The 25588-nt window shown below is 36.6% G+C and overlaps 1 protein-coding gene across 6 annotated transcripts in view; it reads right to left on the minus strand.

Moving 5' to 3' along the window:
- Positions 1–451: 451 nt before the first annotated feature.
- ATXN3 (ataxin 3) overlaps positions 452–25588 on the minus strand; it is a 30702-nt gene continuing 5565 nt past the window's right edge. Inside the window, exons 2-11 of one of the 6 annotated variants that reach the window (XM_069489242.1) lie at positions 24313–24477; positions 24039–24083; positions 22408–22493; positions 21628–21694; positions 17787–17874; positions 13901–14033; positions 13404–13570; positions 11729–11825; positions 6058–6182; positions 452–1284 (exon numbers count right to left, since the gene is read on the minus strand). In XM_069489242.1, the coding sequence (XP_069345343.1) occupies positions 1190–1284; positions 6058–6182; positions 11729–11825; positions 13404–13570; positions 13901–14033; positions 17787–17874; positions 21628–21694; positions 22408–22493; positions 24039–24083; positions 24313–24477 (1068 nt within the window). In that variant the 3' untranslated portion in view covers positions 452–1189. Of the gene's footprint in view, positions 1285–6057; positions 6183–10811; positions 10846–11728; positions 11826–13403; positions 13571–13900; positions 14034–17786; positions 17875–21627; positions 21695–22407; positions 22494–24038; positions 24084–24312; positions 24478–25588 lie in introns of those variants that run through there. The other 5 variants (XM_069489243.1, XM_069489246.1, XM_069489247.1 and 2 more) reach the window with 5 other exon arrangements.

Raw genomic sequence — 25588 nt, forward strand, 5'->3', positions numbered from 1 at the left:
AAGCTACCTAAACATGATGCAAGTTAAATATATTTTTGCTAGCAAATTATTTTCATGTTCCAGATCACCATCTCTGGCAAGCAGTACATACTAAAAGATGTGAAGTAGACAACTATATTCCATGACTCAATTGTAAATAGAAGAGAAAGTTCCAGTCACATGACCCCCCCCAAAAAAAAAAACCCTGCTATTAAAATTGAAGGCCAAATTTCATCTATCATACATTCATGGTGGGTATTCATGTTATTTTTTATAACAGAAGGAAGCTTGCTTGCATACTATGCTTCTCCTATTTTTCTCAATTGGAGAAGAAAGAAAATAATAAGGCGCAGGAAAAAGGTTACAACAAAGCTGTGAAGTTCTAACATATTGAAAAGACATTCATAAAGCATCTGGGAAAGCATGTAGTCACACATTTTTAAAAATGCTCATTTATTCTCAGATATTTGCGCAGGGCTGCTTTCAGAGTTTAGGAATGCACCAGAGTCATAAAATAATGATCCCATCGTAGAGGGCTTAAAACAAAACCTCAGAAAAGATGACCATCTTTCAAAAGAGTTATAGAAAAATAATGAAAACCAGGTAGCAGAAAAATTGTGATCAGAGGAAGTAACATGAGAAAACACTCAAGCGCACGATACATAGTTGGAGGGAGAACCGTTTGTTCTGGAACCATTACTATTAAATATTATCAACACAGACAAGAGACACTTTCCTGAAAGGTTAGTTTGGTTAATGAGAAATAAAGGCAACTATCAGATGACGAAAGTGAGCCAAATTACCTGTAACAGAAGACAGAAAAAAAGAAAACCAAACTGTATGAAGAAAGTTCTGTGGCAAGAGCTAATTAGTTGGTCTGCAAAAACACCCCCCAAAATGCCCTAATTTTAGACATGTTAGTTATTGCACACTCAAAAAAATAAAAAGGAACATTTAGAAAACTATTTTAAATTTCTTTAATTGCTGAATGCCTCTTTGGCTAGTATTGAAAGGATCATTATTTAATATTTAAAGGATCATTTAGTCTTACAACTGACACATTTTTCCACTTTGTCATCATTTTGTTTGCAAACCACCTAAAAGTCTTAATTTCCTCATCTATTTGACACGTTACCAAAATGGACCCTATGTTGTAACCACACAGGATAATGTTGCAAAGTATGAATAGCTAAATGATTTTTAAAAGGTATTATTTTTTTCCTTCTGTTTTCAAATTATTTCTAACAGTTTCTAAAGACATGGTCACAGCTGCCTGAAGCATGTCTTCTTCACTCATACCATCACCTGTTAGGAAAGAAAACACACATTTCTTAGAAATTTCTGGAAAATTCTCAAAGTCATCAAAAGGTAAGCTCTTAGAAAATGTATTTATATTTCAGCACAAGTTTCTTTCTTTCTTTCTTTCTTTTTTTTTTTTTTTTTGAGACAGGGTCTCTCTCACTTTGTTGCCCAGGTTAGAGTGCAGTGGCATCAACAAAGTTCACTGCAACCTCAACTTCTGGGTTCAAGCAATCTTCCTGGCTCAGCCTCCTGCGTAGCTGGGACTACAGGCACACGCCACCATGCCCAGGTCATTTTTGTAGAGACAGGGTCTTGCTATGTTGCTCAGGCTGATCTGGAACTCCTGGGCACAAGCAATCCTCCTGCCTCAGCCTCTGAAAGCGCTGCGATTACAGGCATGAGCCACCATACCTGGCCCTCTTTTTTGATTTTTTAATTCACATAAAGTAAAATTCACTTTTATAGTTCTATAGTTTTTGATAAATGCATACAGCTGTAAAACCAACACCACCATCAAAATACAGAACCAGATACAGAACCATTCCACTGACCCAGAAAATTCCATCATGCAGCCTCTTTGTGGTCAATCCCCAATCCCAGACGAGCAATGGTATGTTCTCTATCTAATAGTTTTGCCTTTTCCTGGATGTCAGATAGATGGTATCACACAGTATGTATGCAGCCTTTTGCATATAGCTTCCTTCACTTAGCATAATGCAATTGAGATATGTTATCAAAAATTAATGCTTTTTATAATGTATACATTATGAGGACATACCGTATCTAACAAGATATACTGTTAGACTCTTTGATTCTGTAAAATTAAATTGAAAAAAAAAACAAATTAATGCTTTTTAAAAAAACTATTTATTTTGAAATAATTGTCAATTCAAGGGAGATTGCAAAAATAGTTGAGAGATCCCATGTACTCTTTAGGCCAATTTCACCCAATAGTTACATCTTATGTAACTAACGGTCAAACCAAAACCCAGATATCGACACTGGCACAATGTTGTGTGTAGTTTTATGTGGCATTTTATCACAAATGTGGATTCATGTAACCACGATCAGCACAATCAAGACACAGACTTGTTATACCACAAAGACCTCCCTCCTGCTCTCGCTTTATAGTCACACTCACCTCTCTTCCACCCGCCTTCCCTAACTGCTGGCAACCACTAATTTTTTCTTTATAGATTTGTCATTTTTAGAATGTTATACAAATGGAATCATATAGTATGAGAGCTCTTGAGACTTTTTTGCACTCAGCATAATGCCCCTGAGATCCACCCAAATTGCTCCACTTACCAACAGTTGGTTTCTTTTCAGTGCTGAGTAGTACCCCATGACAGATGCACTACTGTTTGTTTAACCATCTACCTACTATAGGACATTTGGGCTCTTTACAGTTTTTGATTATGATAAACAAAGCTGCTATGAACATTTGTGTACAGGTTTTTGTATGGATATAAATTTTTATTTCTCTGGGACAAATGCCCAGGAGTGTAAATGTTGTGTCATATGGTCAGGGTATGTTCAGTTTTTTAGGAAACAAATTATTTTCCAAAGTGGCGGTACCAGTTCAAATGAAATACAGAAAGCTTATGTCCCTTTATGTCCCCTGACCCTCCTTTATTTATAACATAATTGCCTTAAATGTATCCTATACATACACTGAAAACAAAATCAGTGTTAATTATAATTCATGCTTCAACCATCAAACATAATTTAGAAAATTCAAAAGGACGGGAAAGTCTATTGTGTTTACCTATAACTACTCTTCCTTTCTGATGTTCCCAAATTACTTTTTATTATGTCTTTTCTTTACAGAGAACTTCCTTTAGCCATTATTTTAGACTAGGTCTGCTGAAGACAAATTCTGTTAATTTTCCCTTCACTCTTGAAGGATGTTTCACTGGATATATAATTCTGGGTTTAAGTGTTTTTTTCTTTCAGTACTAGAAAAATGTTGTACCACTTGCTTCTGGCCTCCATAATTTCTGTTGCAAAATCTACTGTCATTCAAATTGCTGGAGGTAAGGCTATTTCTCACTGATTTCAAGATTTTTATATTTTGTCTTCAGTTTTCCAAAATCTGACTATGATGTGTCTTGGTATGAATTTCTTTAGGTTTATCTTATTTGAGGTTCATTCATCTTCTTGAATCTGTGGGTTTCCATTTTTTGCCAAATTTGAGAAATTTTCAGCCGTCACTTCTTCAAATGCTTTTTCAGCCCCACCCTTTCTCAACTCCTGAGACTTCCATGACACAAATTTAGATCTTTTGTTACAGTGCCACAGGTCTCTGAAGGCTCTGTTCATTTCTTCCAGTCTATTTTCTCCCTGTTGCTCCACTCTGGTAATTTCTATCATTCTGCTTTCAAGCTCAGTGATTGTTTTCTCTGTCCTCTCCATTCTGCTCTTGAGTCCATCTGCTGAGTTCTGAAAACTTCAGTTACTATTATTTTTCAGTTAGAAAATTTCCATTTGTTTTTTTCTTTGTATCTTCCATTTCTTTGCTAAGACTTTCTATTTTTTCATTTGCTTCAAGTATATTCATTGTAATTGCTTGCTGAAGCAATTTTATGATAGCTACTTTAAAAATCTTTATGAAAGCTGGGCACAGTGGCCCACACCTGTAGTCCCAGCTACTCAGAAGGCTGAGGTGGGAGGACCACTTCAGCCCAGGAGTTAGAGACCAGACTGGGTGAAACAGCGAAATCCCATCTCAAAAAAAAAAAAAAAAAAAAAAGATAAATAGAAAAAAAATCCTGATCAGGTAATTCAGTGCCATCGAAGTGTTGATTGTCTTTTATCATTCAAGTTGAGATTTTCCTGGTTCTTGGTATTACAAGTGATTTTCAACTAAATCTTGGACATTTGGGGTACTATGTTATGAGACTATAATTCTTATTTAAATCTTCTGTTCTAGCAAGATTTCCCCACCTCTGACACAGCATTGGTGGGAAAAAGGGAGTGCCACCTTGCTAATGCCAGATGGGAACAGAACTCTAGGTTCCTTCAGGACCTCCGATGACAAGCGGTGGTGGTGCACTGCTGCTGCACGTGCAGTTCCAGCTTGCCACTGTCCTCCACTGCCATCTCCCTGACTGGGAGGCAGAGGAGTGTCTTGTTACTGCTCCCCACGTGGCCTCCACTAACACTGTGGGGGTGGCCTTGTTACTGCTGGGTGTCAATAACAGTCTTGCTTCCCAACTAGGCCTCTTCTCTGACACCACCCATGTGGGAAGCCAGAAGGATACCTACGTATTCCCCGTGGAAGTTCAGGCTCCTGTGACTACTAACACCATGGGAGAGGGAGCCTCAATACCTTACACAGAGATTGAAAATCTCTGCTCCCTATCTGGCTATCTCTGACCACCCCAACTGGGGAAGGGGAGAAGTGTACCTCATTTCTGCCAGATTGGGGAACAAATCTTGGCTCCCACTTGGTCTTTGTTGACAGGGGTAATTTATTCTGTGGTGTTTAATTGGACTAGTGTGTTTATTATCTAAAAGTTTTTGTCTTGCTAGGCAGTCACTTTTGGCTAGAGATAGCAGGTTTTTCTTGGGAATTTTCTCTTGGTCTGTGCCCGTGACTTCTAGCAACAAGTCTAGATATATGAGGCAAAAAGAAAATCCAGGCCACTCACCACCATGTTGTTCCTCTAGTCATGAGGTCTCTAGCCAATCTGTCTTCTTTCCGTCTTTGAGATTCTTATGTTTGTTTTATACAAATGTCCAGGGTTTTTAACTATACTTAACAGGAAGAGTAGGAAAAAATAGCAGCTCATTCCTTTTAGTATTCAATTGTTTGGATGTACCATAGCTTGTACATCCATTATATCCACTCACCAAATGAAGGTAAACATTTAGGCAGTTTCCAATTTTTGGCAATTATGAATAAAGCTCCTATAAGCTTTCAAATGCAAGTTTTTGTGTGAACCTCAGTTTTCTGTTTTCTTGGTTATGTACATAGGCATGGGACTGCTGGACCACACAGCTAAATGTAAATTCCTTTAAAAAATGTCAAACTGTTTCCCAAAGTTGCTGTATCCTTTTACATTCTCACTAAGAGTGTGTCAGAGTCCCATATGCTCTTATCCTTGCCAGCACTTGGTATTGTTGGTTTTATTTTTTTATTAAGGCATACTTATAGGTATGTAGTGGCATCTCATTGTGGTTTTAATGTGCATTTCCCTAATGACTAGTGATGTTGAGCATCTTTTCATGTGCTTATTGTCATAATCCCTGTATCTCACCTGGTGAAATATCTTTTCAAATCCTTCACTTATTTATTGAGTTGTTTTCCTATTGTTCAGTTATGACAGTTCGCTACATATTCTGCTTGTAAGTCCTCTGTTAGATACAGTTTTCTTTTCACTCAACTTCAACTACCAGTAATTGGCCAAAGTTTAAGACCTATTAAACAAACCAACGCCCGGTAAGCAACTCTATTACACTCGAGTATTTTTCATTTTTCAGGTGGTAAAATATATTTATCAACTACTAACATTCATGATATTTGAGGAATTTTTGGAAAAGGTACTAATTACTGTGAAGTTGAAAGTATTATGTTAAAAAAAAACATTCATTGAATCCCTAGTCTGCCTGCTCCTTAACCCAAGGAAATCTAGTAGATTACAAATTCACTTAAGAGTTTTAATACAATTAAAGAGAGGAGAAAAAAATACTATAAAGCAAAAATAATATTAAGTCTGCATGTCAAATAGAGCATGCAGGTAACAAGCATGATGAATGGTCAGAGGACTGTACCTGGATCACTCCTGAGTGCTCCTGAACTTGTGGTTGGCCCTTCACATGGATGTGAAATCTGTCCTGGTGGATCTACCTGCTGCTGCTGCTGCTGCTGCTGCTGCTGCTGCTGCTGCTGCTGCTGCCTGAAACATTCAAAATTAAATGTATCTTAAAAAAACAAAACTTAAGAATAATTATACCATGAGAAAAACTATTCAGATGGAAAATAAATTATTCCACAAATCAAAATAGTCACTGGCATGAACATGACAAAAGAGTGCAAGAGCAATTATTAGTCTGATATATATTATTAATACTTAAAGGTATAGAAGTGCTGATCCTAGGAAACCTAGATATAAAATTTGAATTTATCAGACAAATTAAGAGGTAGGTATTTCCACCACAAAATAGCCTATTATACGAAAACATTTACTGGTAACTATTTTTATGCAATGAATGTCGGTTTATAGATCCTTAATATTGTTAGAAGCCACGGAAAATAAGCACTTTGGGAAGACAGAGCATCTCAAATTACCATGTCAGTTAACATGATCTCTCCATGGCTGGCTCCTTGTCATTCAGGTCTGAGCTTAAATATCACCCAGAGATGCCTTTCCTGACTACCCACCTGACACAGCCACCTGGCATTCTCACTATCTCATCACTTCAATTTATTCTCAGCATAAACTTGTCGTCATCTGCTATTCTTCTGTTTGTCTCCCTCTTCAGAATGTAAGCTAAAAGAGCACAAACCTTATATTGTTTATCTGTTTCCGCAGTGCCTAAAACTAAGCCTGTCACATAGTAGGCATTCACCAAATACTTAACAAATGAAAGAAATGAAAACTACTATTTAGCACAAATTATTAAGTTTTCATTAATATATATTGCATTAAGCTCCCTTGTATTTCTTTTTCAAAAGGAAAAACAATGTCATAAATAGCCACATTGTGAGACATTTAAACATGATAGTTAATGATGCAAATATGTAGGAACACATCCTTATACTTGGAAAATATACACTGAAGTAGTGAGACATAATGGGAAATCATGTCTGCAAGTTACTCCCAAATGGTTCACCATTCCCACTGTGCCTTCAGTATTATAGCTAAAAACTACATGTCTTAGATTCCTTTACAAGTAGGATTTGGTTACAAATTAAGCACTCACATGAGATTTAAAAGGTTCAGAAATGTCAGCAATAGGGAAATCTGGGTGAAGGGTATAAGGAGCTCTGTGTAGTATTTCTGCTTTTCTGTAAATTTGAAATTACAGATTGAACATCACATGTCCTAAAAGCTGAATCCAAAATGCTCTAAAATCTGAAACTTTTTGAGCAGTGACATGATGTTCAAAGGAAATGCTCACTTCAGATTTTGGATTGTCAGATTTGGGATGCACAGTATAATGCAAATATTCCAAAATACTATTAAAAAAATCCCAAATCTGAAACACTTCTGGTCCCAAGCATTTCGAATGAGGGATGCTCAACCTGTATTTCATATATATAAACAGAAACACAGAAAGCTGAAAAGCAAAACTTATAAACAGTTGACAATCTGAGAAGCCATAGCTTTAAAAAAGTATATAAGGATTTTTAAAGGAACCAGAATTTTTAAACTACCAGCAACTATATTAATAGAATGGTACATTTTCTCTAGAGTCCTTCTCAATCTTGTGTTTTAAAAATGTGAGCAACAAAAAAAAAGTTCAATCAGTGAAAACTGCAATTTCTCCCTACTGATCTTTGAGCCAGAAAATTGACATCTATAAAGGGTGTGACTCTCTAGTGTGCATGGCTAATGCTTCCACTAGCATATCCTGTGTCTGGAAAGTGACACAAGAAAGACTGTGAGTTGTGTGGAATTGCTGGCACATCAGGTATCAACCATGCCCTCTTCCCCTCCACTCAAGAAAGCATGTCAGAATACAAGGGAGTGATCAGTGAGACAGAAACTTGAGAGGGATAACGTTTATTCTACTTTTAATTTATGAAAAATGAGAAGTAAATCAATTGCCAACCTTGAAACAATTTTGAAACCTTCCAGCTGTGATGACACTGAGATGGAACATGTTCAAATAACACTCAGCATCCATTCCCACTGTGCCTTCTAATGTGCCTTCGGTATTACAGAGGGTGGGAAGCTAAAAACTACATGTTTCACATTCCTTTACAAGTAAGATTCTGGTTACAAATTAAGCACTTGCATGAGATTTAAAATGCAGAAATGAGACATAGCCACTTTCCTGAGACTTTGGTTGTTCTGTTGGCAAGCAAAGTCATGAAGTTACCAGTCCCAGAATTCTGCTTCATTGCCATTGTTGTGGGGGACTTTATGTTCCCATGTCTAGGCAACTGTGGAGGCAGCTTCCTAATCCTAGGATCACAGCTAGGGCAGTGTGTTCTTAAACTCAGTATCCTCATTCCCCATTGTTCCAACTGGGGTAGTGGCTGCAGCTCTTCCTGCAAGTTGGTTTGTGGTATTCTGGAGGCCTGGCCTAGAGCTATACCTCCAGCTTTTACTAAGATTGTGTAAGCTCCTAAATTCTGTATTAAATACTTTTCTCCTTAAAATACCTCTAGCAGTTTCTATTTCTTAAACTGAACCCTGTCTGATAAACTACGTCATACCACTGAAGTGGTGGCTCAAGTATTAGGTAATCAAAACATCATAGCAATCCACGGCCATGAAAATATCTGTGTCCCTCCTTGTTGGGAAACACTATGTTTTTCTTGACAGAAAGAATCTGCATCATTTCAAAGTTATACCCAGAGAAGACAATAATAATGCTAACGCATTATCTGTGGAATACTTTACAGTTTACAAAATAGTTTTACATACATTGTCTAATTTGATGCTCATAACATGTGAATTAAGGCAGGTTTTACATTACCATAGTTGATGTAGTAAGTTCTGCTTGAGATTTTATGAAGGTAAAACGAATTTCAAGCTTACTACTGGGAAAATGGCATGGCTATGAAAATATTACTTAACAACTCTTATAAACTATGAATTTCTAATAGGTAGATTTTTAACAGTATTTTTTGCACCAGAAAGAAACCCTATAGTGTTCTTTATGCATGAGTACTATGGTTACTACATTAAGTATGAAGTTTCAAACAACAAAAATGGGGAATAAAAAAAAAACATAAAATTGTATGAATAACAAGTTAGCACCAGAGGCCGTTTGGGGAGAGCAAGAGGAAAGACAGAGTTAGCTTGATAGCCTTAGAGCCAAGTCCCAAAGACAGAAAATACAAGGACTCATCCAGGCTAAGTAATCAGGAATTTGAGTGAAAGGCAAATATTAGCTTCTCTGCTCTTCTACTAATTAGTTCTATAATGTTTTGAACGCTAGCCATTGTTAAAAATAAACACCTAGAAGTTAGCTCTTAACTCTACATGTGACTATGTAAAATATTTTCCAGCTCTTTCTCCAAGTTCACAGCAGTATTTTCAAGGTCAAGCCAGAAGGCTGAAGCTGATAACCATCACTGCACACCATCCTCCCCAGTCAATTATCCTCCAATTAGGAATGAGGTATATTGATACCAGAACGTTTTTAAAAGGGTGCTCGTTGACTGAAACCTCTATTTATTAAAAAGCACTAGTTATTGGTGGTATTGTGCTTGTTACAACTTACTCATTATGGAATGTTACTAAATTATCTTTACTACTATAAAAAGTTCAATTTATTAGAAGTTTTATATTTCTAACCCAAAAACTATAAAAAATTTTTTTGTAAAGATGTTTTCCTTTTCTTAAATGTGCTTGTGAATTTTGTAGTTTCTCTAAGTAGTATGTCTGTTTGGACCATTTTATCCCCACCCCCCCCACCCCCCGCAAAAGAGTCTGAAATAAGCATGGTAGAACTATTACTTGGGACCTATTCTGGAAAGCAATTAAAAAATCTGTACCAAGGCCTTAAAAATGTTCATATCCTTTAACCCAATAATCTGACATCCTCAGAATAATTAGAATAATGATGAGAGATTCGAGGGATAGACTCAGTACAAGAGTTGTTTGTTGTAATATTAATTATAATAGCAAAAATAAAAAGGTTCATATATAAATTAGGCAATCTATTTCTTTTATGGAATATGCAGCCTGTTACAAACACTATTTACTATCAGGGGAAAATCGGTATGACACTTACAATGTAAGTGTGTCTGTGTGACACGGAGACAATGTGCCAAAATACTAACATCAGTTATTGAAGAATGGTGGGAGTATGCTTTGTGATATTCTTAAAATAAATTTCCTAGAATATTGGTTTTATCTAATTTAGTAGGTTTAAGTTATTTTTAACACTAGAGATCTGATGATCCAGAATTATCATTAATTATCATGTGATTATTATTGTGTGATGGTAGCATTTGGCTATGTTAAAAAAAAGTCCATATATTTTAGAGACACATATAAAATGGTTAGAAATTAAATGATATGATGATTGAGATCTGTTACAAAATAATTCAAGTTTGCAGGTGGGAGAATGGAAGATGGGAGGGAACATAAAAAAATGTGATTGGCAAGGTGCTGATACTTGTTAAATCTGGGTTATAGACAAATAAGAGTTAATTATGCTAGTTTTTCTACTTTTGTATAAATTTGAAGTTTATCATAACTAAAACATAAAAGTTAATTTTAAAATTTAAAAGAAAGTGAAAAGCACTAATAAACACTACTTTGAAATTTTAAATATAATTAAATCCATTAATCTATCACTGAATAAAGACTAGAAATATCTCACATTAAAAGGATGTCAGCTGATCAGAACTTTCCTTCATATACTTCTGAGTTGTGACTTAAAAAAAAACAGAAAAAAAGATAAATATTATCTTCATTATACCATCAAATGTAAAATGCTCCAATATTTTAGATACTGCTAAAATACTGTCAATTATGATTGTAAGATGCTTCTCAATTTCAGAGATGTTGTAATGTGAAAATATGTGTACCTTAGAATTGATGAAATACAGCAAATAATGGGCCACATTCAGCCACCGGCCTTTTGTTTTCTGACCTGGGATCAGAGGATCTGATTATCTATTATAGATCTCATAATCTTTAAGATGGAGTTTTATTTTTCTTTAAAAAAAGAAAAAGAGAAGATGACTTGTGAATGATAGTTATCAGTAAAAAGGTATTTTCATAGGGTAAAATTTCTATTTGGTGAGTACTTACAAAGCTAGGCATAAGGTAAGGTTTTAGCAACTGATTCAGACTTACTGTTTGCCTCCATGCCCTTGATACTGAAGGGCCTGCAGAACCCCCCTAAAGTGGCAACAAAAAGGACAATGAACTACCACCTCTCTTTTGGAGTGTGCTCCCCTACCTCAAAAGTTTTTTTCTTATTGATTGATAAGAAGAATTTTGCAGAGTTAGGTAACCAAGAAGCACATTCAAAGGATCAATAGGTATTGTTCCTGCCTTACCTAATTCCATTTTCTTTTTAACAAATGAAATTTTACAAGGTTTCCTTCACCCTATTTCATGTAAATTTATCTGGTACTGGGGCAAAATTTTTCCCTAAAACTGTATTTTATTTCATACGTTATTGGCTGTAAATTTTTAAAAATACATTCAAATGCTCACAGGATTCAAGCAGTAACTAGTCATTTACAAACAGACAAAACAGCCAAAGCAAATATTAAATATGCAATTTTAATGTGTCCCAACTACTTTACTTTTCAAAGTATGCTTCTCTTCTCTTCCGCAGCTCTTCTGAAGTAAGAGTTGTACCTGATGTCTGTGGAATATCTTGAGACATATTTCTGGAACTACCTAAAAATGAAACAAAAAACAGTCACTTTACCAATTTAAGCAACAACAAGTTTATACTCATTTGAGCAAGTTTTTCTAGTTTTCTTCTTTAAAATAGTCTTGTTCCTATTCTATAAATATAAGAAAGGCTCTGAAAGTCTCAGGGGAAATCTGATTAAGGCAGTCCAAATCAAATGTATGTCCACTGCAACCAATGCTGTTACCCATTTGTGATGTAGAAGATGTGAGAATATAAGTCAAACAACCAACATGGTAAGAGAAGTCATTAACACCACACTTGTGTGCTCTCTTTAAATTATTAGAAATGAATCTACACCTTCAAAGGCAGACTAGTCCTCAAAGCAACATAAAATGGATGATCATAAAACAAACCCACTCTCTGGTCTCCTCTATCCTCAAACATTTGGGTATAACAACTTAAATGTTTTGATGTTCTCGCTTGATAACTGTTCCAAACAGAGATTCTGCACAAATTGTAAAATAAAGTGGTAAGAAGAATGAATTATATAAAAATACCTAAAATTATAAAATCTCGTTTCTGGCCATTACTGGGCTAATCTAGCAGGGCTCAATTAACCAAAAATGGGATTGTACACCATATGGAGTACTCAGAGGTGAGCCCAGAACAAGAAAACTTCAGGATAAAAATAATCTTCATATTAATGGAATCAATTTTATTTAGATAAGGAATTCAACTGATGAACAATTTCATTAGAAAGTAGAAGCAAATTCATATGAATTAGAGAAAAACAAACGATAGGCATGAACACGGTGGCTCACGCCTGTAATCCTAACACTTTGGGCAGTTGAGGCGGGAGGATCACTTGAGGCCAGGAGTTCAAGACCAGCCTAAGCAAGATAGAGACCCTGTTTCTACAAAAAATAGGAAAAAAAATTAGACAGGCATGGTGGTGAGTGCCTGTAGTCCCAGCCACTTGGGAGGCTGAGGCAGGAGGATTGCTTGAGCCCAGGAGTTTGAGGTTGCAGTGAGCTATGATGACGCCACCATACTCTAGCCTGGGAGACAGAGCGAGACTCTGTCTCAAAACACACACAAACAAAAAACTACAAAAAAAACCCCACTTCATACTTAAATAAGCCACTTTGAGAAATGTCTCAACATTTCTGACTGCTTAGATGGGCTTATATCACTAAAATAGTAGGTCCACCAAAGTGGGCGTAAGCTTTAATCTGCATCGCCAATAAGTGTTAGATTTTTGTAAAATCAAATCCAGGCCCTTCTGACATGTCTAATGGCATATATTTATGAAAAAGCTAGTTTGGGTAAGGGTCAACTGACACCCACGAAGATTAATCTCCATTTACTATTGTGTTAGTACAGTATTATAACCAAATAAAATAACCAGAAGTAAAAATATAACTAGTCCTAATATAATATAGGTTATAAAAAGTGATTGCCATTACAGGAAAGTAATTGTCAAAAAATGGTACTAACTTTCAGGAAAGTTACCACTGGTACCATTGGTACTAGCTAATGGTACTAACTTTCAAGAAAACTAAGAACAATCTGAATCCATTTTTCAACAATGAATGACGTGCACATCAAAATCTCTATACCTTGCATACTTAGCTGAATAGCTCTGCGGAGATCTGCTTCTTCATCTTCCATGTCAATTTCTTGGCGACTTAGTGTCAGAGCCCTCTGCAAATCCTCCTCATCTTCATCTAACATTCCTGACCCATCATTTGCTTCTAAGACTCGTTCCAGGTCTGTTTTATGGACCCTAAAGAACAAAAGCACTGATAATAAATGCAGAGCAATGTTCTTGTTTACACATAATATAAAGGTATTTGTTATCTAAAGATTTTACATGAGTCAAAACTTAAGCATTTTCTAGCAGATGAGGTTTAGTAATATAAAGATTGTGTTGTAATTTGAATCTAAGTTAATATATTTATGTAATTCAAAGAGCTGATTAAAATTTGAACCAATAAACTTCATTGAAATATAAGCATCACCAACAAAAGGACCATATATCACAAAGTAAGCATGAAAATTTAATTTTTATAATGAAATACTATCATATATTCTATACTACAGGCTTAATTTTTACCTTTGCTCTTTTAGTTGTGCCAACTCTTCTCCAATAAGTTTTGGTCGATGCATTTGTTGGACCCTGATCATCTGCAGTAGTTGGTCAGCTTCACAATCTGGCAGATCACCCTTAACAACAAATATAGAATAACCTAAAAAAACCCCAAAAGGCAAAAATTAACTAAAACAGCCAGTAAGAGACTCAAAATTGATTTCTAATGACAACAGAGGAAGCACAGTGTAATGGAAAAAATATAAGCTGAGGATTCAGAAAGATCTGGATTCAAACAATGATTTTTATGCTAACTAGCAGAGTAACCTAGTATAAGTTACGTAAAGTATCTGAGCCTCACTTTCTCCCATCTGTAAGACTGGAATAGCTGTCTCATAGAGCGACTATAAAAAGTAAATAAAACAATGTCTGTAAATGGCCCTACTAACACAGTCCTTGACAAAGTAGGCTACTCACTAAAGGGTATCAGAGAGACAGGTAAAGGAATAGGTAAAAGTAAGGGATTTGGAATCAGACTGCCTGGGTTTATTTACTTATTTATTTTTTAGAGACAGGGTCTCACTATGTTGCCCAGGCTGGAGCCACTTCAGTCTAGAACTCTGGAGCTCAAGTGATCTTCCTGCCTCAGCCTCTTGAGTAGCTGGGACTACAGGTACAGGCCACAACGTTCTGCGACTGCCTGGATTTAATCCCAGTTCTTCCACTTCCTAGCTGCATGGTTTCTGTAATCACTTAACCCATCTGTCTTGGTTTCTTCAATTGTTAAACAAATGATACTGGTATGTTCCTCAGACGATGCTGTGAGGACACAATCAGATAATGTGTGCAATGATGGGTAATGGGAAAACCAGAGCATGATGGCCTGGAAGCCAAGGGAGACAGAGTTTCAAGAAGGAAGGATATGGTTAGGAACCAAAGTTTTAGTTATGAAAGAAAAGAGATACAAATATATAAAATCAAAGAAGTTGGCCAGGTATGGTGGTGGCACATGCCTATAATCCTGGCACCTTGGGAGGCTGAGGCAGGAGGATCACTTGAGGCCACGAGTTCAAGACCAGCCTGGGCAACACAGTGAGACACTGACTCTACAAAAAATTTTTTAAAAAATCAAATAAGTTAAATAAAAACACTATAATCCTAAATGTGAATTGAAAATAACTAGGCGATGACAAACCCAGTAGCAATAAGTATGTCGGTGCTCAGACTGCGACCTCTAAGTATCGTTAATCAAAGGAACCAGGTATCCTTGGAGAAATGAGAGCTCAAATACAAGGCAGAAAATGTAAAAGATAACCTTGCAACATCTTGTTAAATGAGAAAGCAAGCCTTCAAAAGACTTAAGTGGTCATGTCAGAGACTTGGGGATAAACTTCAAAAGGTTCTCACTGGTCCAAGATGAAAAAATTTAAGTGTCAATATGAGTAATAATTACAATGGACAGAAACAAATGAACTACATTTTAAGTTTATAGCTTAACAAAAACAAGAAAGTAATTGGTTACCTCTGAAGAACACTATGAGACCAATTTGTTTTAAAAACTGATAAAGGGAAAGGAATATTTATCCTGCTTTTCCTGTATGGAACTATACTTCAGGATAACCAAATAACTGATGAAGGGAAATTTATTTGTATAGTATTTCAGCTAATAAATGAAAGAATGGTAGGAATCTAATAACATTTTGCAACTTTAATGAAATAAGGGTTCTAGGCACTGATCATCAATAGCTACTAACATCGCAAAGAGACAACCAGACATCGAATGCCACATCATCTGTGAAGAGTCTTCTACCCTTCTCCAAAACCTAGCACGAGTGCCAAAGTCCCAGCTGTCACCTTCTCCTTTAATACTGAAAAATAATGACAAGGCCAGGTTCTGAGGCAACCTGATACTGATTTTGATATATAATTTTATTCTGTGCAAGTTAAACTAGACAGCCAATAGAGTGCAAGGCACTTTCCACTTTCTGCTTTTGGTAGTAAGTAGATAGCAAATTTCATACTACTGTTCAGTTCAACACTGTCATGTTCAAAAATTTTCTGCTACCGCCCAAAGCACTTGTTGCTGGAAATCTGTTTCAATGCCATTCTTCTACTTGCTTTTTGAGCTACACTAAAGGGCAGAAGACCCTGTGTACTAAGCATAGTCTCTTTTCCATTATAAAAATTTACATGGCTTGCCTACACAAGCATTTCTTTTTTATTTATTTTTTGGAGACAAGGTCTTGCTCTGTTGCTCAGACAAGAGGGCAGTGGTGTCATCATAGCTCAGTGTAAACTCAAACTCCTGAGCTCAAGCAATCCTCCTGCCTCAGCCTCTCGGGTAGCTGAGACTACAGTTACATGCCACTACACCTGGCTAATTTTTTTTTATTTTTGTAGAGACGGGGTCTCACCATTGCCCAGGCTGGTCTAGAACTCTTAGCCTCAACTTATTCTCCCACCCTCGCCTCCCAAAGTGCTAGGATTACAGGCGTGAGCCACTGCATCCAGCCCACACAGGACTGTCTAATCTCTCAGCAGCAGTGGTGGTGCCAATTCACCTATTTTCATAGGCTCAAAACACAGGTAGAGAGTTAAACGAGTTGATAGATTTGTTGGTAGAAAGATAAGGAAGTTCTCTTTTAATTGACTCAATGTTCTTAGAATATAAAGGAAGGCCATAAGCAAGGTGTAAAGATGAGAAAGGGGAGTGGTTAGAGGTTTGCAGAGGTAAGCTATGAAATAATCATCTTGCATACTGGTGCATGGATTTACTGAGATAACATAGTGGAAACGTTAGGCAGCACCGAGGGCTCCACTGATATTTGTGACCATAAATTTAAAGTAACCAATCATCATGCTTTATGGTATCCTTTAGTCATGTTCACCTGCGCCAGTATAGGAATGGACGAAGCCAAGTTTAACTAGAACCGAGATTCTTGCGATTAAAGTATGGTAGAGGGAATGAGGGGAAAAGAAGTTGAGAACTAGGGGGAAGGGGGAAAAAAAAAGGTTGAGAAATGCAATAGAGTGATTATAATGATGCATTATAAAAAACAAGCAGGGTAAGAAAGGAAGTATGGATATAAGGGGAGTGTTTAGGCCCCCTGGTAGGGTTTAAAAATTTGTTGGACCCAGACATGGTGGTGTGCGTCTATCCTTCTAGCTGTTCAGGAGACTGAAGAAGGAGGATTGCTTGAACCCAGGAGACTAGCCTGAGCAACATAGTGAGACTCTGCTAAAAAGAAAAAAAAAAAAGGAACTGTGGGAATAAAAAAAAGAAAAACAGAAAAAACATGGTACAAAGATGGGAGGTGGTAGTCAAAGAGTAGGATGCTTGCAATTGAGATTGGAAGGTGGTTATGGTTTTATTGACAATAGCTAGGCAAGAACGAATGATCTTTTAAAGTAAGAAGCAAGGTATTGGATTGGTTGGATTGACTAATAATAGAGACATTATTAAGAATAAAAGGAGTTGAAGCAGAGAAAAAGTGAGTCAGATCCTAAAATCTTCAATGAAAAAAGACAAAGCTCATGGATGACTGCAAAAGGGCAGGGGGTAGTTTAATCTCATATTTCAAAGGAGTTAGAGTTTATAAGGAAAGACAGTAGCTTAGAAGGGGTGAGGAAGAACAGGAAGAATACTCTCAGCCCTGTGGTATGTGATGTATGGAAGAAAAAAGCCATTACTGAGAAGGGCTGCAAAGAAAGCAGCACCCTCAGAGGAGGGCCAGGTGTCAGTGAGAATTCTACAGCATCACCCATATCACAGCCTAAAGTTCACCAAGTCAAGCATAGAGATTATTTCATTTCCACTGCCAGAAAAACAGTATTGATATGCTCACATTTAATGAGCCAGTTTTACTTAGCTATTTCCAAAGATAACATTGCAAAATTTGCAGTCTTTATTTACCTTCCTGTTGTAATTGAGCCAAGAAAAGTGCAAGGTATGTATCTGATATTAATTCTGGACCCGTCAAGAGAGAATTCAAGTTAAACCACTGTAAAAAAAATTGTCAATATTTTAGCGTGCATTATAGATAATAAGGTCGTTTCACATGTTAAGAATAGATATATCCCATCTACACTTAGTAAGATTATCTAAACACTGGAAATATGCCAGGTTGAGGTTTTCTTTAAAGTAGCTGGATAACGTGATTTAAAAAACTGAAATTAAACGTTAGATTTATCACTATTAAATGCCTTTTTAAAAACAAAAGTTTGCTTTCAGCCATAAACTTTAAATCTTCCCAAAAGAATAGAAACTAATAGTCCGTACTTTGAATTGTCTTTATTAATATCTATAATTAAATCTCTTTCAAAGTCTAACATAACTCCAGTAACATCTGTCATATTGATGTGGAAGAAAAAGGACAACTACATTAAAGTTTTCTCACTACTGGTAATTTTGGTCAAAAACTCCACTTGTGAGAAAAATCAGACATTCCAGGAAGAGGATTTATAATTATCAACTCATTTTTAGAAAGTCACTAAAATCACCATCACATAACATCTTTTATCACTACCTCATAGGAATCCTAATTTACTCCAACAAAAAGTTTCAAAAGTTACTGTCATTATCATGGCCAACTACTTTTTCTGGATTTTGACATTGTGCATAATATTTTTTCCAGTCATTTCTTTTATTATACAGGGATCTCAGACAGAAAGAGTCTATAATGAAAAATATACTTTTAAACAAAAATATAAATTAAAACCAAAGATAATAAATCAAAGTTTCACATCTGCGTTTGTCAAAGATGATGTAGTAAATATGAAAACTCAATTTTGAAGAAAACTTTAAAAACCTCTCAAAATAATAAGCAAGACATTCCTTTGTAAATCAATACAAAGGAACGCCGAGAATCTAAGTCTTCAGACCTTAAAAATCCAGTTCTTTATACAGAAAGTAAATAATACTGTATTATAATTTCTTAAAGGTATAAATAAAACTCAGAGTTTAAATAATCTTGGCAGTGTACTGCTGCAGTTTTTCCCAAGGGCTGATTCCCACTTGGGTCGGTCTCTACCGTAAGCCTTTACACCACACCTCTTCACTTGTTCTTAGCTCCTCAGGAAGAACTTTAAGAAATGATCATTTAGGATCAAGCTGTTTATTGGTGGCTGACTTAAAAGATAACAGCAAGGTTTTCGTTTTTGAATTATCTTTTATTGATTTAATTCAATGTACTCTTTCTTGACTTCATTTTTGCTTTTTATTTTATTTTTAAAAACAGCTTTATTGAGGTATAATTGACGTGCAATAACCTGAACTAATTTTTAAGGTATATACTTTGAAACATTTTACATTTGTTGTACACTTATAAAACCATCACTACAACTAAGACAGTGAACACATTCATCACTGCCAGGCTTCCTATGCCCCTTTGTAGGCCTCCCCTGTCATCCTCTTAGCCCTCATCTCCAAGCAATCACTGGTCAATCTGCTTTCTGTCATTATAGAGCAGTTTGAATTTTTCTAGACTTTTATGTAAATGGAACCACACAGTATGTAGTATTTTGCATCTGGCTTCTTCTTTCAGCATAATTATTTTGAGATTCATCCATGGTGCTACCTGTACCAATAGTTCATTCCTTTTTATTGTATTAGGTGATTTTCAATAACCCTCTTCCAAACATTCAAAATTCTAATAAAAATGACTTCAAATGATTCTGTTTCTTAAAAAAGCTTGCTCAGAACACATTGCATGTTTTTCTAAGAAATTATTTTATGCAGATGTATATATTACATGGCATTTTGGAATCATGGGAATAATCTTGCTACATAAAAACCAACATGGTTGAATGCTTTTATTCATGCTTGATACTGTTTCAGGCTTTTTGACAGTACTATAATAAATGTATTAGGTTATTAAGTACGGAATGTCCAATTTCCTTAAGTACTAAATTTGAGAGTTGATATCTCTGACATTTCACTTTCACACTTCCTTTATTATTGTGAAAGCACATCCTCATTCTTTTAAACCCATGTTTTGGCTTGTGATTATCTTTCAAAAATTTTTTTCAGAGCAATTTTTGTGAAACCATGTATAAGTCAAAAATTTGTGTTATGGCCAGGTGCAGTGCCTCATGCCTGTAATCCTAGCACTCTGGGAGGCTAAGGCAGGAGGATCGCTTGAGGTCAGGAGTTTGAGACCAGACTGAGCAAGAGCGAGACCCCATCTTCTCCACTAAAAATAGAAAAAATTAGCCAGGCAACTAAAAATAAAAACAAAAAATTAGCCAGGTGTTGTGGTGAGCGCCTATAGTCCCAGCTACTCAGGAGGCTGAGGCAGGAGGATAGCTTAAGCCCAGGATTTTAAGGTTGCCGTGAGCTAGGCTGATGCCATGGCACTCTAGCCAGGGCAACAACAAATTCATGTTATTTTTGAATATGAGTTCTGTTCTGGAACCAATGCAATGCAAACAGCTCGAAATATCAACAAAGTGTTTGGGAAGAATGTGGCTAATGAACACACAGTATATTGACGGTTTAAAAAGTTCCATTCTGGTGATCTTAATCTTGAAAATGAGCCATGTGGGTGACCTGAGACCAAGGTAGATAATGATGAGCTGAAAGCTGTAGTGGAAGCACATCCATGTCAACTTACAGGGGAATTAGCAGCAAGGCTTGACATTACTATTAATATTCCAACAATATTTGACCATTTGAAACAAACGGGCAAAGTAAAGAAGCTGGATAGAGGGGGACTGCATGAATTATACAAGCATCAGAAGAGAAATCATCTCAAAGCTTGCCTTTCTTTGCTGTCACAACATAAAGGCAAACCATTTCTATACCATATTCTTACGTGTGATGAAAAAACGATTCTTTTTGACAATTGCAAGCGTTTGGCTCATGGTTGGATAAAGATGAAGTGCCAAAACACAGTCCCAAACTGAATATTCATCAAAAAAAGCTAATGGTGTCTGTTTGGTGGTCCAGCACTGGTATTATCCACTACAGCTTCATGAAACCTGGTCAATCGATTACAGCGGATATCTACTGTAACCAATTCAACGAAATGACGAGGATGCTTGCAATCAAGCAGCCAGGATCGGTCAATAAAGACAGGCCAATCCTCTTGCAAAGCAATGTTTGACCACACGTCGCACAACGTTGCTCAAACTACAGAAGCTGGACTTGGAAACTCTCTGTCATCCACCATATTAACCAGACCTTGCGCCGACTACCACTTCTTGCAGGCTTTGGTCCACTTCTTGCAAGGAAAAATATTCAATTTTCAACAAGCTGTGGAAAACGCCTTTGACAATTTCATCACCACTTGTTCTCCAGGCTATTTCACTGCTGGCATAAGCAAGCATCCGTTAAGATGGCAAAACAGTGTTGATACCCCGGGCGCATACTTTGATAAATTATACTGCTTCTTGTTTGAGATATAAATGAAATTTTTGAAGCGAAATTAGACATTTCATATTTAATGACCTAATAATAATTAACTGACAGAACATATTCATCAGATGAAAACCCATTTAAAAGTAACCATATTTGCATAGTCTTACATACAGAATTTTTCTTATGATACAGTTAATTGTATATGGTTGTCACAAATAAATCTAAGAGAAACTGATACTATCTTTTAAAATAGCAAATTTCTATCTACCAAAATTGAAACCATGCCACACACACATCACTGGTCAGTTCCCTCTTTCAAAGGCATCAATCCCTTATATTTTAGTTTTAAATGGAGTGCAGAATGAGAAAAAAGACAGGGAAGGAAGAGAAATATTACCTGTTTTCCTAATTTTCTAACTGTAAACCAGTGTTCTTTATAATTGCATATAAATGATCTTTCATTTCTAGAAAAAAATACATACACAAATTAAGTTGAAATATTGAGTTCATATTCATTTAGTCTACTAGCAAGTATTACATAAAATTTGTGATAATTTAAAGATTATGTTTACAGTTAAGTATTGCTGATTTTTTAAAAAATTACACAATTTTATGAGCCCCTCCACAGTAGCCTAATGATGCTGTGCCACAATGACAGCCTCATATACCACTCAAGGGTCAGCTCCGATGCCACAGACGCTGGGGTGTCAGGAAGGCTCAGAGGGTAGATGCTCATGGACATCACAAAAGTGAAACAGGGGCCAGGCATGGTGGCTTACACCTGTAATCTTAGCACTTTGGGAGGTCAAGGCCAGAGGATTGCTTGAGGCCAAGAGTTTGAGACCTATTTTTATCTCTACAAAAAGTAAAAAAAAAATTGCCAGGTGTGGTGGTGCACACCTGTAGTCCTAGCTACCCAGGAGGCTGGGGCAGAAGGATCAAGTTTGAGCTTGCAGTGAGCTATGATGATGCCACTGCCCTCATTCCCTGGCAAGAGTGAGCCCCTGTCTCATTTAAAAAAAAAAAAAGGTAAAATATGAAAGTCTGAGGGAATAAAACAGAAATAAGGACTACCAAAACAAAAGTATCCAAAATATATTTCTCTTCTTTAAGAAAGCATAACTTTAAAAATGAAGTTTAGGAAAAGAAATGTAGGAAATACAAAATAAAATCTTACATAGGATCAATCCTGAGCCTCTGATACTCTGGGCTGTTGAACAGGATTAGTTCTAAACCCCAAACTTTCAAGGCATTGCTTATAACCTGTTAAAAAAAATAGCAACTTTTTATGTGCTAAGCCATTCAATTCCAAATTTAAGTAGCATAGCCATGTTAGTTATGTAAACAATCATACTTCATGTATAAATTTCTCTAGAAGGGTATGGTCTTAAAAAAGTATGTATGTACAGATATATCACTAAACCCATAAGTAACATACACATATATATTAAAAGTGCTTCTCATACTAGGTTTCTGAGATGTTCCAAAGCACCACACAATTCCTAGATAGAACTGCTTCAAAAATGCAGATGTATATGCTATCCAGTAAGCACTGTTCTTAAAACTAGTCCACTACACATATCTGATAATTTGGCTTCTGTGAATGCTGCTTTAGAAAAGTTATGTTCAACTCACTACCTGCAATGTCAATAGTCCCATGTCTATTAAAATAAGTTCTCCCTGGGGATTTAGACAGAAAAGTGCATATATTTTAGACTTCTCTGGTCATAGGTTTATAATTTGTAGAAAAGAAACAAAAGGCAAACCTGATTATTTCAAACTATCTGAGAAAAAAAAGAGAAATTTCTGAAAATTCACTTCTTCCCTCCAAGGTAGCCAACAAAGCAGCGAGTGAACCAGGTACTAGCACAGACAAAATGGGAACACACTGCGGCGGGCAAACGTGAAGCAGCGCCAAGAGCAGCACAGCACCAACAGGACACGGCAAGAGCTGCGCCAGCTCTGACCTCCAGTCCTGGCCCTGCAGGAGCCATTACCTGTCAACAGTGGCACGGCGAAGCACTGGGTAGAAATGCTGGTGGATGAGGAGGGTAGTAAAAGGGAAATATAAACAAAGATATTTATGGAACTAGGTTCCTCAGGAGAGGTTCTGAGAGAACTCTAAATACGTCTCACAGCATTAGAAACAGAACTAAAGATCCACAGATAAAAGAATCTCACAAGTACATATAACACAACTGTAGAATTCAAAGAGAGCTATAATTAACAAAAAAAAAAAAATCAAAAGCCACAAACCATAATGAAAGAATCCAATCCTGGTAGGCTGATTTAAATGGAAGCTAGCAAAATCTTGCATTTTCTCAAATTTACCCAAGAGATAGTACGTTTGAAATATTGTGACTTATTAGAATTAATGTTATTAGTATCCAGATATAGATTAAATAATCTCTCAAAAAGTAATTTTTAAAAGCCCTTCTCTAAAATGAAGATTCTAAAATGAAGATAATTTTCATCTATATAAAAATCTAGTACTCTAGAGCTGCGGTCCCCAACCTTTTTGGCACCAGGGACCAGTTTCATGGAAGACAATTTTTCCACGGACCACAGGTGGGGAGTGGGCTGTCAAGGGTGGGGGAGTGGAGGAGTGCAGAGCTCAGGCAGTGACACGAGGCCCATTTCCTAACAGGCCACAGACCAGAACCGGGCCGCGGCCCAGGGGTTGGGGACTACAGCTCTAGAGTACAATTTTATACTTTTGTAGACACAATCTATTGGAAGAACTTCTGAAGGTCACATCATTACAGTGACTATATAAACAACGCTTAGTATGTGCTGGTTCCTACTCACCTGAATAGAGAAAAACCCGCTGTCATCCATATTTCCAGAAGGCTGCTGTTCATTTTGATAGGTAGTTGAAGCAGGAGTTGGAGTGGGGAAAGAAGGATGAAAACTGTCATTAGTGTGCATATTTAAAATATCATCTTGTGCACTCCCATTTACAAAGTCAAGAGCAGAGTCATAATTTACCAGTCAGATCCTTATAGAAAGAATGGCTCACTCTTTTTAAAATAGTACCCACAATTTTTTAAAAAATGTGACTTAGTGAGTTTAAGAGCAGCACCTGTAAAAATGTGCGATAGTCTTCACTAGTAACTCCTCCTTCTGCCATTCTCATCCTCTCCTCTTCATCTAGCTGATGTGCAATTGAAGATAATTCCACTGGGCTAAAATATTCTCCTTGTAACAGATTATTCAGGCAGTGTTGAGCACAAAGGGAGCCTTCTTGCTAATATTTCCAAAAGAAAAAATTCAAATGTGATTTATTAAAGAGATTTGTACAGTACCTTCCCCTAAAAATTTTAATTATTAACTTTTAACATAGTTGAACTGAACCTTTTTAGTTTTAGACAAGCATAATTAACATGGGTACATGTACTTTCATTTGTTCACATGTACTTTACAATTCTACCATTAATGAAACTACAATTACTTTGTTATATGATCAAAAATTTAAGAATGATTTATTTTAAACAAACATTATCATCTATCAAATATATCAAATATCTTATTTACCTAAAAACTACTATATAAAACATTTGGCCTCCCTCATTTTCAGTACCTAAAATAAATACTTCTTTGGAGATTCCACAGCAAATTACTTATGCTGAAAGGGAATTTTAATCCCTAGAACATTTATTCTTTTTTTTTTTAAAAAAAAAAAAACAAGGTATCACTCTGTTGCCTAGGCTAGAGTGAAGTGGCCTCATCACAGCTCACCGCAACCTCAAACTCCTGGGCTCAAGTGATTCTCCTGCCTCAGCCTCCCAGGTAGCTGGGACTACAGGGGTGCATCACCACACCCAGCTAATTTTTCTATTTTTTGTAGAGATGGGGTCTCATTCTTGCTCAGGCTGATCTCAAACTCCTGGCCTCAAGCAATCCTCCCATCTTGGCCTCCTAAAGTGCTAGTATTACAGGCATGAGCCACTGTGCCCAGCCTTAGAACATTTATTCTTTTAACAAGACAATCTCTACTCAATCTAAATGCTTGCTCATGGAATTTCAAATCTCAAGAATTGATACAGGTGAGAAAAATTCTGTTCCATGTTAAGACTTATAGCTGTAGAACTGAAGTTCTCTCTTCAGGAAACTCTACAGATAACGTAATACAGTATAGTGCAACGAGCAGAACAGTCCCAAAACAACCCTACATGTCACTCCTGGACAAACCAGCAAGAGGGACTGCTTCCAAGCTCAGCTCCCCATGGGATCATTGGCTTCCTTCTCACGGGAGGTGGGTACAACTTTCCAGGGGCCCAGGGTCTTCAGGCGCTAGATAGCTGGCTTTCTCACATAACTGGCATCCTGAATCCAAATCCAGGCCGCCTGGCACCGAT

The sequence above is a fragment of the Eulemur rufifrons genome, chromosome 2 (genome assembly GCF_041146395.1).
Source record: "Eulemur rufifrons isolate Redbay chromosome 2, OSU_ERuf_1, whole genome shotgun sequence".
Lineage (NCBI taxonomy): Eukaryota > Metazoa > Chordata > Mammalia > Primates > Lemuridae > Eulemur > Eulemur rufifrons.